Raw genomic sequence first — 15,564 nt, forward strand, 5'->3', positions numbered from 1 at the left:
TCATACATTCTGATTTTTGTAGCATAATTTAACTCATGAATGAGGAAATTCCAGGCATTCCTAAGACAGTCAGCAGCAACTCTTTAACAGCAACTGAAAATCTTGTAATTCACTTTATGTATGACCATGCAGGTCGTTACACCTCGAACATTTGCACTCTTATGCTTTCGTCTCCGGCCTCTGCCTAATAGTCCTGATAATGGAGACAGACTCAATCGGAACTTATTGGAGGCTGTAAATTCAAGTGGAGAAATCTTTATCACTCACACTGTGAGTTTCAATCATGCATTATCTACATGAAAAATGAAGCGCAAACTTTAGTGCAAAATAGTGAGAAATCATTCTAAAGGAATCCTGGGAAACATAGGCTAGTCAGACCATCTTTTTGTGGTGACGAAATTGACAGATGTTTATCTTCATTTTGCGCAGGTTTTATCTGGTCAATTTGTTCTGCGTTTTGTTGTCGGTGCACCATTGACAGAAAAGAGGCATGTCAAGGCTGCATGGAAGTTGTTGCAGGAAAAAGCCATTCTGCTGTTGGAGCAGTATGCATTATAAACTTGGGGTTGAAGTTCATTTGCTAAGATACGATCCCATATTCCTGGTAGTAGCTGGAGTTGATTGTTATTTATGGTTTCGCTCCCAAGTAATATGTCTTATAGCCTTTTCCCATTGTCACAACAAATCAGTAGGGATTGATATTTATGTGAGGGAGGGAAATTTAAAAGTGAAATGCTTTAGATCAACGACACTGTCAGGTCCATCTAGAATCTATACCAAATAGGACGTTGTAGCCTTTTCCATTTAGTTTGTTTTAAAATACCAGAAACGACTGCTATTGGGCTTGAGTTGATGGTAACCATTGATGATTTGTTTTGTTGTTTTTCCAGAAAAAGTGTCTGCATAATTTTCATAATAAAATTATTATTTTTTATGAGTACAAAATTATTCCTAGACAGTTATCTTGAGGAAAAAATATCTTGGCCACCAACCAGACCAACCATAGGATGTCTTTCCAGAACTGTCCCTATAAGAGGGGTGGGGAAACTCACTTCCCCTCGTTTTTCTGTGATGTTCATGTTAATATTTATTTTTTGCTTCCCTCGCTTTCCACTCGTTTCCTCCACATTTCCTTTCACTTCTCACACATTTTCAAAACAACTCCCGCTTTTCGCTTGAAACTACTTTTTAACATTCACTTCCCCACTTTTGGTTCATGTAATCGCTTACTGTACCCGTTTTACTTCCTGGTAACTATAGTTTGTAGTATATCCCCAAGCTGACCATGTCACTGAATCCATTAAAAAGGCCAATAAAATGAGGCGATTTATTTCTGCTAGCACATTAATTATATAGTTTTTGAAAGTTCGACTTTTTCAAGCGACTTGCAAGACGGTGAACTACTCGTTGTGAAGTTGGTTTCTGCAAAATCAACTCATCATTCCAGCAAAGGACAGCCACTTTTAACTAGAGCTAGTAAACGAGCTGAACAAACCCAGGCTGAAGTGTTAAAAATTGGCTCATTATCGCAGCTAACCAAGCTGAGCGTACTTCTACGAGTCCAAGCTAAATGAGCCAAGCTCAACCAGCTTGTTTATAGAAGTAAAATGTTTCAGAACTGGAAATAACAGTACAAAAATAAGCGCCGACATATCAGTAATCACAGGTTAACAAGAAAGGCGACTATCAATGGTTAAGGAGCTCACCAGTCCCATGGACCATCCGCATCATTGCTTGCTCGAAACATAGCTTAAATTGAACATAAGTATCCTCCTTTATCATTCAGAACCAAAATAATATACAGCCTTTCTCAGAAGAACCTAAGGGGCGGCTGTTGTTCTGGTAGGGGTCCGCCTAACCCCAGCTTGCCTATCAAAAAAAAAATTGGTATGATTGACAGCAGAGACGGCCTGAGGGATGATGTAAGTGGTGTGCATCGCCTTGAGTTTTTTCTGAAGAGTGGCCCGACTGACTGAAGTTCACGAAGTCCCCCAAGACACTTTTTTATTTTGTACTCGAACCTAACAAATACCAAAGAGCGTCCAAATGAGGGCAACCTTTTCAGTTCACATCAGGCCAAGGAAATTGACCTCCAGAGTTATATCATTTCATAAAGAAACAGTGCAGAATCATGCACCTATACCAGCACATAAAATAACAAAAACACAACCAAGAGGATATGTAGTGACGTTTCAAGTTCCACACCACCTATAGGGAATCAGAACGCCAAGCACCAAATCAACAGAGACAGGGACACGATTAAACTTACACTAAAAGGTGCATCATATGGACAAACACCTATCCTAGCATCCTGAGCACGGTTACCCAATACCATAACGGCAATGCAACAGTATGGTAAAAATAATGGAGCTGGAAATAACAAAAGAAACAAATGCAAAAGTGTCTTTCGAAAAAACAAATGCAGAAGTGTACAATGCGAGTTTCACAAAGAGTAGAGATCAACAAATTATAAAGGTGTTGTTTTTACCAATAACAAAGTTAATAATGATAAGCAAGTCAAAGAACTGTTAATCAAAGGAAAAAAAATCTAGGTTCATATCCAAAAAAGAGAAGGGTGATATTTCTGACAACTGTTCAGTCACCACTGGGATTATACCCGTGACTAGCCTGGTGAATATGCCTTTGTGGGCTACACTACCGCCCGTAAGTATGCCTGAGGCTATAGTTTATGCCGACAATAAAGTGAAGCTCATGGTCCAAAACAAGCAATACATATTTCATTGATGCAAGTGCATCCTATCCGAATTCCATAAACCATAATCAACAACTCATAAAGATTCAAGTAAAACGGGCCTAAATCATCTAAAGCTTTTTTAAAATTTCATTCTTCCTAACCACCTAGGACTGACAGGCAGGGGAGGCCAAAGCCTTCCACCGAGATCTCTTGATTCGCTACTAAAGTAAGAATCATTCAATCATTATATTTCCCCCTCAATTATTCCTAGGGATTCAGGCTTAACATCCATGGCTAGATCATGGCACCTTACCACCTTTAGGTAAAAAGTTACCCTCTCTCTCTCTCTCTCTATATATATATATATATATATATATGGTCTAGAATTAAGAAAATTTTGTATAAAGTGAACCGATATCTCTTCAATTTGTTTCCCTTGCATTTTCTTTTAATGAATTTAACTTATAGACTTCTACGGTGTGTTTTTTATATCATTATTCTTTTAGCAATGATGAGGTGGTTGTTTATTGTGTTATAGTTTCACCGGTGGGATTCACGACTTATTTCTCAAGATTTAGCAATTCATAATGTTGTCGTCACGGTTATCGTTATTTTCTCGAAGTTGAGGTTGTCCAGTTTGAACTTGTTTTGATACAAAATAGGTTTGAGTAAGAAGCTGGTTTAGTTGTAAGTCGGTTCAAGCACATATTATTAAAGAACCAATTGGGTTGTAAATATGTCAATGTCATGTGGTGGGAATATGCAAGTTCTTTGGAGGAGTGATACTGAGTCTTAGAGCATTGTTATTTGTTTGAAATACTATTCTCATTGAACATAATCTCTATATTTGGCACTCCATATTGTAATTGGTAGTTTATGAGATGTATTTTCCATTGTTTTTCTTAAATTTATCTACTCATGACATCAAATGCTATTGTTCACACACACACACACACACACACACACACACACACACACACATATATATATATATATATATATGTATGTATGTATATATATATATATATATATGGGAATATGTTTCCTACAGTCAATTGCATTTACAACCCTTTTTTTTCTCACATCTAACACTAAAGATGTGATCCGAATGTTTTAGGAACCGGGCTTTTGGATCGCTAGAATCCAACCTGTGTACAGGTTTTTCGGGCAATCGATCATGTCTTTTCATCTAAAAACATGTTCCAAGAGTAAATTTCTACTAAATTGAGCATGCTGAAGACATCTATGAGGTTAGATTGTGTCAAAACAACTCACATCATGAGATTCCAACTCGATTGTAGGTAAATGGATTGTAGCAAATATAAATCACACACACACATATAATTGTCGGTGTCCATCCTTGAACAGGCAGTTCAACTAGTCTAGGTAATAAGACAAACTCTTCCACTTGGGAGGGATGAAGGACGACAATGGGAGAGAACAGGTAGGCTAGAGTACCCCCATTTTTTATTCACTTTGTAAGTTGATGGATTAAGAAATATATTATGATGTTTTGATTGCCTTTCTTATTTTTCATTATCTTAGAACAAGCAAGGGAATAAAAGGCCTGCAATATCCTACAGTTAGAAAATTGTTCCCAACCACCTATTCTGGCAGCCAGCCTAAGAAAAAAGAAAGGAACACGAAAGAGTAAACAGGGAGAACAGGAAAATGGATGAAGCTACGGCATTCATCTTGCACAAGCGTACACCACAGTTTGAAATCCCCTATCTCAAACAGCAACTTTCTTTCAATAATAGACATAGATACCCAAAAATTAAAAAATGATTCTTAATCGCACTAAGAGCCTACACTGTCGTAACGATCGAAAGTACATCAGCCGATTCCCACCATTACAACAGTAAAATCTGAGAAACAACACCGTTGTAACTATCAGAAGTACAACGGCAAATCCAACACCTATCTATTGCATGCCCTAAAACAAGTCAGCAAAAGGAAACATATAATAAACACACTTCAGCAAAAAAAAAAGACATAGTAGCTCCACGTAGGCCATGAACACAGACATAAAACAAGCCCTCAAATTATGCAAGATTAATAGATGCATTACCATCATCACCAACAACAATAAACGAAAAGGAAATTAAACAGACGCAGAAACCTCACCTCAACGTCCCAAGAACGGAAGGAAAGGACACCGCTCACTTGTACTCGAACTTAGGAATGGGCGGGCTCGGCGCATCAAAGCTCTCCAAAACCTCCGTCTTGGCTGAACCACCAGCCGGCTCCCCCTCCTTCTTCTTCTCCCCAAAGAGACCCCCGAACCATGAAGACGACTCCTCACCCTTGGTCCCCTGGTCCCCTCCAATCGATATCCCACCAGGAGTCATCATCGCGGGCACCGGCTCCTCCATGGGTGGGAAGTTCTGCTGCGCGCTGAGCACCTTGTTGAGCATGATCCCGGCGCCCTCGATGAGGGCGAGGAGGATGCCCCCGAAGACCGCCGACCGGGACGCAGCGCCTAGGCCCTGGCGCATCTGGAGGAAGCCGCCAGTGGCGGCACCAGCGATGATGGAGTTCCATGGGTCCTCCTTCTGGCGGACGTAGACCATGGAGCAGTCGAAGGCGGAGAAGAGGCCGCCCCAAACGGCGAAGCTCCCGCCGACGCGAGGAGCGTTCATTCGGACGGCCTGGACGCCGCCGGCGACTCGCTCACCCCTCGGCGAGTTGTAGATGCCCTTGATGAAGTGGAAGGCGGAGCCGCCCACCGCGCCCATCCCGAACGCTCCCCCGATGTCGTCCAGGATCCGGTCCGGGCACGGCTCCCTCGACGTCTCCGGCGTGCCCATCGAAAAAATAAGGAGTCCTCTAGGGTTTTTCTTTTTCCGGTGACGGAAAAGGAAGGAGACCGCCGGGGACAGAGGCGGAGCTCAGAGGATAAAACCCTAAAAATGAAGAGAGTGAGGAAAGAATCTGAATTCGAAGGAAAGATCGCGGCTAGGGATGCTTATTTATACGTTGTACGTTTAGCACGTGCGATGGAAATCGCACGCTTGAAATTCTAGAAGGGTATTCCTGTTATTTCCGTGACAGCCTGAACTAGTCGGTTCAGATTTGATCTGAACCCGGGTTGGTTCACACTAGACCTGAGCCAGGACCGGGTCAGACCAGGTCTGAACCGTAGTTGGATTTCCGTTCCAAATCTAACATAGTTTTTGGATTTGGAACCTTAAATTTAGATCCAAATGTTCATTCGAGTTGACCTTATATAGATTATGTATGGATTTGAATCAGATTGGGATTAGTATTTCATGTCGGATCTAGTTTCCATTTGAACCAAAATCTAACCCCATTGCATTTATTTTAGATGTAAAAAGGATTTGTTTTTTATTCTTTTTTCAGAGGGTTCAGCATTACCCAACATATTTTGGATCTGGATTCAATCTTACCTCATTGAATATGATTAAGATCCAGTCTCATATTCAAATCTATGGTTTGCATTTTGGATACATAATTGGATATGACATGAGCCAACCCCTAATTGATCCACTTGCACCTGTAGGTGTATGCAGTAGGGATGCAAATGGGTTGGATTCAGTATTGGGGTTTTGTGTTTTTTGGGGTGTTCTGACCCAATCCGGATCCAACTCTCCCATGTATTTAGCTGATCCAAATCCAATCCATTTGCATACTTAGTATGCAGGGATCAATGTAAACGGGCATGGTTCCAACCCAGATCCGAGCCGGATTCCACAGACCATCTATACCGGTAGTAGGTATCTGAGTCTGGTTTTGATTCAAGACATATGTATCCATGTCCAAGCTGCACAGGAAGCGCTTCATTGAAAATTGTGTGGTACTGCAAGAATCCCACGCAACTATTCATTAGATTGCTTGTGCAAAATAGCCCCATTTCATACGAAAGTGATGCCCTTTCTTATGAGTCTTCACTTTCCTGTGAAATGGGATGGAACGAATGCCCCCTAAATATCAAATCACGTTAGATATGAGATGTAACACAATAATATACATCAAATTCCTTTTTTTTTTCTTTTTGACAGAGAAAGCTGGGGTTGGGCAGACCCCTACCAGTTATACAACTGATACCATTGGGATTCAAACTTGCAACGTCCCACCCAACACAAGGTGACGTGCAGTGCCAGACAAGCCCCGTTTGTCATAGACTTAAATAATCTTTAATATATTAAAACGTGTCAAAATAAGATCCGCACATGTTGGTCTTGTCCACTCATGTTACTCGGGATCCGTCACCAAGATGTCATGTCCTATGACATAAGTTTGATTTTTTTTTTAATTCACGAGAATTTAAATTTTAATTCAATAAATTTTATTTTTGATATTTTAATATTTAAAAATATATATTCGCATCTAACCAAAAAATATAGGGACGTGTAACCAAAATGGTATGTTCCTGGACTTAAAACTAAAAATTTTCTCCAAGATAATGTTAAATTGTCATTTTAGAATTGAAAAGCAGCATTTAGACACTTTAGTTTCTTATAACGCCTACTAAAAACTTTCTAGTTAATCTTGAAGTGGTTGTACCTAGCTAAGCTACACCTCCAAGCTTGACATTTTCTACCTTTCTTTAGAAAGGAGTGTGGAGTCCTTGTGTTCTTGTTTTGTTTTTTTATTTCTTTACAATGTCTTGAAAAAGACCCTTCCCACTTTTAGGGTGCGTTTGCTTGTCACGGAATGGGGTGCTAAGTTTCCATGGTTTTCATTGCCGCGGAAACATAATCAGACCCCCACGGGAACCATTTCTGCAAAAGGGGTTATCCTGTAAAATGGGGAACACCCATCGATGCAAATCCGTAATGCCGCAAAAATGCACGGTCGATGCATTTCCTAGAAAAACCTGAATTTTCTGTGACATGCAAACGCCCCCTTAATGATTCTTGAATCATTCTAATGTAATATCAACCGAAAACCTCATACTCAATTTGAACCATATCTCAGACGTTTCTTGGGCTGCACACAAACTGAACTCGAGCTAGGGCCTAACCTGTGCTTGGATAACACCAAATTTGTATCTCACAATGAGTTGAATGCTGGGTTAATTAGTGACGACTCTAGTTGACTAATGAAAAGGTGCTTCGTGAAGGGTCAAGTTCCATGCATTGCATGAAAAAGATTAGATGCACAAAAGTGCCACTAAAGAGATACGCCTCGTCATGTGAATGAGTGAGCCACTTGATGTGGACCATCGACCCCCAAAAGTCTTATGTTCATGATTATCACGCATTCAAGAGGCCATGAAAGGGTAGGTCCCGTAATAAAGCCCATGGCTTTGGGGGCAATGTTGTCAGTATCCGTGCGTATCGGCCTGTATCTGCCGATTTGTATCGTATAGGCAGAAAATCAATAAGTTTCACTCGGCTAACTTTTAATAAATATAAAAAATACTCAAAATTATTTTTAATAGCTTTAACCGTTGTCACATCCTGATTGACACTTAATATTTTTAATTATTTTTTGGCTGATTCATAATGCTTCACTTAAGTATCGGTATCGGCCTATTTACCTGAATCGTTGGCCAAACGATACAGTGCCGATACCTATAATGACAACATTGGTTTGGGGATCCAAAAGGAGGGAAGCAGATCAGGGAAAATGAGCGTTTTTGCTCATGCTGACATCGTGGCCATCCGATTTGCATTTTAGAAAGCTCAAAAGTCAACAAAACCACTTGGCATTCATCCAAAATGCAAACAGAGGGCCACGATGTCCGCATGAGCAAAAACGCTCATTTTCAGCATGACCTGATCTGCTTCCCAAAAGGAGAGGCATGTCAAAGCAAATGATCCCCAAGTCCAACTAATCAACTTCGATGCTAATATATATACAAGATCAACTTGCTTTTTGTTGACCACGAAAGTACACTTTCTTCCATAATACACCATAGAATCAAAGGTGGTAGCTCCACGAGCATCAACCATGAACCCTAATCATGAATGTCAATGGATGGAATTTTCAGATTTTATCTGATATTTGACTGAATCTGACTTTGTTTAGCTGGATTCAAATTTGGATATGGTTTTGAATTTTGCTACAGAACTCCATAAAAAAATCTAGATATTCATACCTATAAAAATTGAGATATGATACATTATGAGCTCTTGGTTATCCAAATTCAAATCCAACTCGACTCAGGTTAGCCAATATCTGATTAGTTGGACATAGTATTTGGCAGTAGCAAATCCGAATCAGAACCATTTAAATCCTTCACCCTAACAAGGCAAGGAAGTGAGCCATGGGTGAGGTTTAGACCGAGTGGACTCGATGGCTACTTTCAATCAACTGAAGTTTCACTAAAAAAAAATGTAAAAAAGGAAAAAAAAAAGGACACCTCCACCAACGAGTCGTCACGTCAAATCATTTTCTCCGCGAGACATCTTCTCTCCGTTCTTTTGGGCCGCTTTCGGATGGACAAGGATTCGCAAATCCCGGCGTCCGACCCACCGGAGACCGGCCGCAACCCTAATTCCGGCAAAGAACCGGCTGATTCTCCGGAGACCAACGAGGAGATCTCACCACCGCTGCGCCGGGAGAGGCCCATCGAGACGCTCAATATGGAGGAGGAGGTCGCCCGCGAGCCAAAGAAGAGGAGAGTATCCTGCCCGTCGGCTATCGACACCTGTCCGCCGGACGTCGAGAACTCCGGCGCCGGGCTCTCGTTTTCCTTCGACACCAAGATCCAGCCCATGTACTCGACCCCCAAGTTCGGATCCTTCTACTCCGGGCCGGATTTGAGGTTGCCGGATCTCCAAGATCCTGTGCTAGTCCGGTCGCCGGAGGGGTTTGGGAGCGGGGAGGCCAAGGGGGAGGTGGAGAAGCTTGTGGGTTTGGGCGCGGTCGATGGTGGGGAAGGTGCCGAAGAGGGAAGGTGAAGATAGGGGTATCCAAATTTGGGTATTTTCCCTTTTCTCTTTTCGGGTTTTCCAAATTCCAACGCCCTTCTCTTTTGTGCTGATTTTGAAAGACAGCATCGTGTGATGGTATTGGATGTATCAAGCAAGACCTAAGCCAAACTCAGCAGGTTTTTGTCTAATAAAGTCGCCAGTTTTAACTCTCTCTCTCTCTCTCTCTCTCTCTCCCCTAAGCATTTCAGGGCATTTGGCTTTGTGGGCAGCCGTTAATCGGCGTGTGTTAAACTAGGAGAAGATTACTTAGTGAAGTTGGTGACAACTTTTGCGGGGTCACACGCACTCTCTTTCTCTTTCGATCACTAGATAGGAATCCATAAATTAAGGGGGCGTTTGAATCGCAGACAGGGGAGAACTGAACAGCAAGTCCTGTTCTGTCAAGTTCGTAAACAGGACAGGACTCACTGTCTTGCCCTGTTCATGCGACACAAAAAAGTTTTTTTGTTTGTTTGTTCAAGAGTGTCCGTTCTCTGTTGTTCCGTGCGGGAGAGGGTGTTCATGGAACAGCAACGGACATCAAATAAGCATCGACGAGAGTCACCAGCTTAGCGCCCTTGCGTCCCTCAAATGAGGATTCAAACACCCCCTAAGCATTCGCACGGTCACAATTCAACAAAGTTAAGTGGGGATGGTACCACAAAACGGGATTAAAAAGCCCTCTAAAATCTCCCATATATATAAAGTTTTTTTTTTATTACTTTTTTAACCAAAAACAATCAAGCGCATGGGTTGCTTAAGGTATGTTTGATTGTTGATTCAAGATTGAACAGAACAGACAAAACACATATTCTGCCTATTTTGTAACAAATATTGTCTATTTTGTGACAATTACTTGTTCAGCGTTTGTTTCAACTCAAGTAACATATTTTTTTATTTGAAAATAAATAAACTGCCAAAAAATAAATCATAAATAAATCTAAACTGCAATGAAATAAATCATAAATAAACAAAAAAACCTTAAACTACAAAAAAAAATAAACCATAAATAAACTATAAAAGTAAATATAGAAAGCCCTAATTCAAAGATAAAAAATAACCTAATTAAATTAAATATAAAAAATCTTAATTAAAAAAATCAATTCAAAGCTCCGTTGAACCCTGTGGACCAACTCTATTAGAAACCAATTATCTAATCGAGCTCAGCTTGGCCTAACTTGGTTTGAGCATAACCTCCTTGCAATTACTGAAACATGTAGCTCAATAGACCAAACCCAACTTAACAAGTTTTTTCACGACAAGAAACCCTCATCGAAGCGAGATTCGAGGGAGGCCCCATGACTACCATGCCTTACGTGCCGAACACCCTGCGTTACCCATCTCTAAAAAGTTACGGACACACCCATGCACTAACAGGGTTTGATCTAGTGCCTTAAACTCAGCACCCTCACAACTAGGGGTGGCAATCGGGTCCGGTTGGCGGGTCAGAATACCTCAACACGAACACGACCCGTTTATTAAACGGGTCGGATGTGGCAAACACGAACATGACCCATTTATTAAACGGGTAACCCGACATGACACGGTTAAACCGTTCAATAAATGGGTCGATACGACAAGATTACACAACACGGTGACCCGTTTATTAAATGGGTCGACCCGATAACCGACCCGAGTAACCCAAATAACTTGTCTAGTTGGAGGATGAGGAGATTGGCGACAATAAGGATCCTCTAATGAATCAGACGATGGAGGTAGACGTAGGAGTTGTTGATCATGCTGATAACTCAGCAGGAGTTGAATTCGACGGAAAAATCACCTGATCAGAGAAGGGCGGCCATGAATGCTGACAGAATAGAGAAGCATATTGGCAGCAGGGCTACCCGCGTTGCCGGAAGTAAGCCACTGCAAGAGGTGGAAAACCCTCACCGTCTCTGTCATAGCTTTGTCGAGAAGGAGCCGTGAGAGGCAACGACTGAGAAGGACATCCTCGCCATCGTCGCTCCTCTAAGCTGGAGAGGGTTCGGTCCATCTCGTTCACCGGAGATCACCCGCAACTCCAACTGCTCTTCTCCCTCTCTCTCATTTTCTCATAGAAACGAAAAGGGGAACCCGATTAGGGTTTCCTTTTCATTTTTACTTGTAAGCATTTATTTAAAAGAAATGATTTCAGTTTTGGTGCTGATTTTTTTTGAAAATTCTAGATCAAGTCTCATATATTATTAATAGATTATCTCGAATAACACAATTAGAAACACAAAAACGGGTTGCGGGTTGAAGGGTTCATGTAAACGGGTTGACCTGCCCGCCTAACCCGTTTAATAAATGGGTCAAATGGGTTGGCGGGTTGGCATACCCCTAACACGAACACGACCCGTTTAATAAATGGGTTAGGCGGGTCGACCCGTTTACAACATGAACCCGTTTAAGCCAAACCCTAACCCGGCTAAGAAGCGAGCTGGTGGGTCGGGTCAGATTTTGCCACCCCTACTCACAACCCAACTTAAAGTTGAAATGCACATCAAAATAGCAAAGGGTATGTTTGATGGCTTGTCCAAGATTAGATGAAATGAACAAAAAAATGGAACAAAACATTGGTTCTATTTGTCCCATACCAAGTTCAACGTTTGTATGAATCGTACTCAGATGTTGTGGTCCAAACATACGTTGTTTGATGACAATGTGTAAACAACTTGGACAATCATGGATAATGGGTCAGATTATGTTATTTTGGATCATATCACCTGATTCGTCTATCATTTTACATGTTTTAACAAGCTTATTATTTATTTTTGGCTGGGATTTGGATCCAATTACGAAAGTATGTTTAAAATCATGGTTTTTTGCCTCAAATATTTATTTATTTATTTATTTTAATATGGATCTTGAATTGGATCCAAATACAAAAATATACAAAAACGTATGTAAAACAACTACACTAACTTTTTGATATCCCGACATTATAATTGGTATTAGATATAGATCCAATTATAATATGTCTACAATCATGAATTTTTCTTCGAATATTGATCTCGAATTAGATCCAAATACCAAAGCATACAACATATGTAAAACAACTACACAAACTTTTTCAATACCCTGACGTTATAATTGGTATTAGATATAAATCCAATTATGAACATATGTCTAAAATTGTGAATCTTTTTCCGAATATGGATATCGAATTGGATCCAAATACCAAAACATAACCAGAAAAAACTAAATATGTCCAAGCTTGAGGAAATGAAAAACAACTAATAGAAAAGCTGAAATTTTACCCAGCATATAACAACTCAGAAAATAATGCAGATTAGTCTGAACATTAGAAATTGTAAAAAGATCCTCGCCAAAGTTTCTGAAATCATCAACTTAGGCTAAAGTGGGGGTTCAAATCAAACCAGAATAACCATACATTAACTTAATAGGTTTTGTAATTTTAGTTCATAATAGTAAGAGTACCTTTGACTTTGTGATAAGATTGAAATACCATGTTCCTGGATCTCAGATCTTGTACTGCAAAATCCATGGCGTATCATGTAGAGCTTCCCCTGCTCTTGTTCCACTTGAATCCCTCTATCCAATCATCGGAATTTGTTAAGAGAGGAAAGAGGAAGGGCATATGAAAGTTTGTCATTGTTACCAACATGATTAAATGACTGCCACACGTCATTAGTTGCATACACTGAAGCAACAAAAGAACATAAGGTGATAACCAATGACAGGCTGAAAAACTTGCCAGTTATTACCATAAACAGGTATGCATATTCACAAAATGGAACAAAATATTTGATAATAATGCATCTGCTCTGTGACAGTTTATCACACTTTTTGATGGTAGCAAATTGTGTGCAAGGATCATGGCATCATATTCTAACTGCAAGGTTATTAAGAGAGCTAATTCTCATGCTTATGTTTGTAATTTTGCTTCTAGAAATCATTTTTACAACCAATAATTTTGCTTCTATTAACAACATCATGACAATGAAGTTAAACCTCGCATGCAGTGACTCAAGTACTTCGAAAAAAGTTGTTCAGTCTATCATTTTGTCTTTATGTCTAATTTTACCATATGCTTAAGCAATTCATGAATACTCATGAAAGCCCAACAAGCATGCCAATTTTACAGAAAAATGCTATCAGTACATAGAAAATGGTAATGACCCTTCTTTATGTCATGGCTTTGACATTGGGGTATCTGATTCCGAAAATGGTAAAAATTTTGAATTGTGAAAACAGGATCCCTATTTTTTGTAAACAGGGTTTAAAGAAGCAATCTTTACCTTAATATCAATCAAGAAATTTACAGAAGGAATACAACATGAAGCACCAACACTTTATCACATTGATGATCATCCAAGTACGTTCTTGATGTTCTAATTACAACGTTACCAAATGCAGACATACAAAAAGCAATTCACACAATGATTACTCTAACACATCTTACTTTGCCCTCAACTTCAATGAAAAATGATAACTGAGCACGGCTCAAGAAACAAAAATAATATGTTCTTATGGATCAATGTGAAAATCATCTTGCTCTGAATATGACAATCAACAAAAAGAGACTAACAAGATAACAACCTTTACTGATGATGAACTTTAATGACAGATTATGACACATAGATCTTCTATTGAGATTTTTTCTAGAAAAATTGGCATTTTTTTTCATAGCTGAATCCTAGCTGGTTCCATCTTGTGAAAACCCTACTCTGTCCGACTGTTATAGAGGCTATAAAAAATTTTTTAGTCGATGGTTAGAGCTAAATTTTCATAGTTTGTAGGAAATTTTGTCAGCTTTCTGATGCCTTAAACCGTTTGTAAAAATTCATCCGTACAAAGGAGTTAAGAACATTTTGGTGTAGACCTATACTTTTTTGTTTCGACTATCATAGAACAATAATCATTTCATGAACAGAGCTCAAAATTTCATAGTAGCTGTCAAATTTTGTTAGCTTTCCAACGCAATAAACTGCTTATTAAAACTCCTTCGAACGAAGAAGATACGAGTAATTTACCAGTTGGGTGTCAGGCAAGAAATACATATTAACAGGTATATGCATTCGAGTGGAGCCAAAACAGGCCACCCGAATTCATATTTCTGAATTTTCTTATATAATAAGAAAAATTATAAAAACTTAACTATACTACTTTAAACTAAAGTATAATGGACAAATCTTGTTTTCGCAGTCGTTGGGCCGGAAAACAGACCCGTCTCCCTAGAGCCTATTTCCTTAGAGATAGATTCGGTAAATTTTATAATTAAGCACGTAAAACACATTATTTTTCTATGAAATAAAATAAAAAAATCATGCTACAATTATAGAGTATTTACATTCACAATCTCTATAAATTTTTAACTTAAATTTGCATAAAACAATTAAATATAATATGGTCTTTCTAAAAATTTCAAAATTTATTTTTTAGAAAACCCATAATATGAAACCCATATTTTTATATGAAGAACATAACACAAATTATGAAATTTTTTAAAGCGCATTCACGTGAACCTAATCTACTATTTCTAATTAAAATTTGTAGGAAAACAAATAAGTAATAAATGTAATTTCTAAGATTTATGAAAATTATTTCTGAGAAGCCGATTTTTGGTTAAATAGAGTTTTAGAGGGGTTTTCTTTCAAAAACTCCTTTCTTATATTTCGACAACCCCAAGTCAAGCCCACATGTGAGAGGCATGGTTTAGGGTATGTCCTTATGAAAAATTGAAGAAATTTGTACCTACGAATTCTAATTTACGTGTAGAATATAGGACCCCTTACATTTTTTGGCGAATTTTGTTTCTACGTGCGTGAAAATGGGCTCCAAGCATGAATGACTCCAATGCATGAAACAACCTCTCCATGATCTCCTCCCGCTCCACATACGTACATAAGTATGCTCCTTGTTGTGCCAAGGAGGAGTACACGTATGGAAGAAGAGGAAAACACAAGGGAACAAGGGAGACTTGGGGAAAAAAGGAGAGAAATTCAAAGGGAGTAAATGGGGGGGGGGTGTGAGCCCCTCCTC

The 15,564-nt window shown here is 39.5% G+C and overlaps 1 protein-coding gene and 1 pseudogene across 4 annotated transcripts in view; one reads left to right on the forward strand and one right to left on the reverse strand.

Annotated features, from left to right (window-relative positions):
* The window catches only part of AAS (Pyridoxal phosphate (PLP)-dependent transferases superfamily protein), a 35,341-nt gene extending 34,446 nt beyond the window's left edge, over positions 1-895 (forward strand). The window contains exons 12-13 of the mRNA XM_089995805.1: positions 133-270; positions 430-895. Coding sequence (XP_089851931.1) covers positions 133-270; positions 430-558 — 267 coding nt within the window. The 3' untranslated portion in view covers positions 559-895. The remainder of the gene's footprint in view (positions 1-132; positions 271-429) is intronic.
* Positions 1-5,631, reverse strand: part of LOC149845517 (mitochondrial import inner membrane translocase subunit TIM17-2 pseudogene) — a 35,362-nt pseudogene extending 29,731 nt beyond the window's left edge. For 2 of the 3 annotated variants that reach the window (XR_016430199.1, XR_016430198.1), the window contains exon 1: positions 4,823-5,631. The product of XR_016430199.1 is annotated as a mitochondrial import inner membrane translocase subunit TIM17-2 pseudogene, transcript variant X3 (transcript). Of the gene's footprint in view, positions 1-1,349; positions 2,022-4,822 lie in introns of those variants that run through there. The other variant, XR_016430197.1, reaches the window with a different exon arrangement.
* Between the last annotated feature and the right edge of the window lie 9,933 nt (positions 5,632-15,564).

The sequence above is a fragment of the Nuphar pumila genome, chromosome 2 (assembly GCF_984573655.1).
Source record: "Nuphar pumila chromosome 2, dmNupPumi1.hap1.1, whole genome shotgun sequence".
NCBI classification, from domain to species: Eukaryota; Viridiplantae; Streptophyta; class Magnoliopsida; order Nymphaeales; family Nymphaeaceae; genus Nuphar; species Nuphar pumila.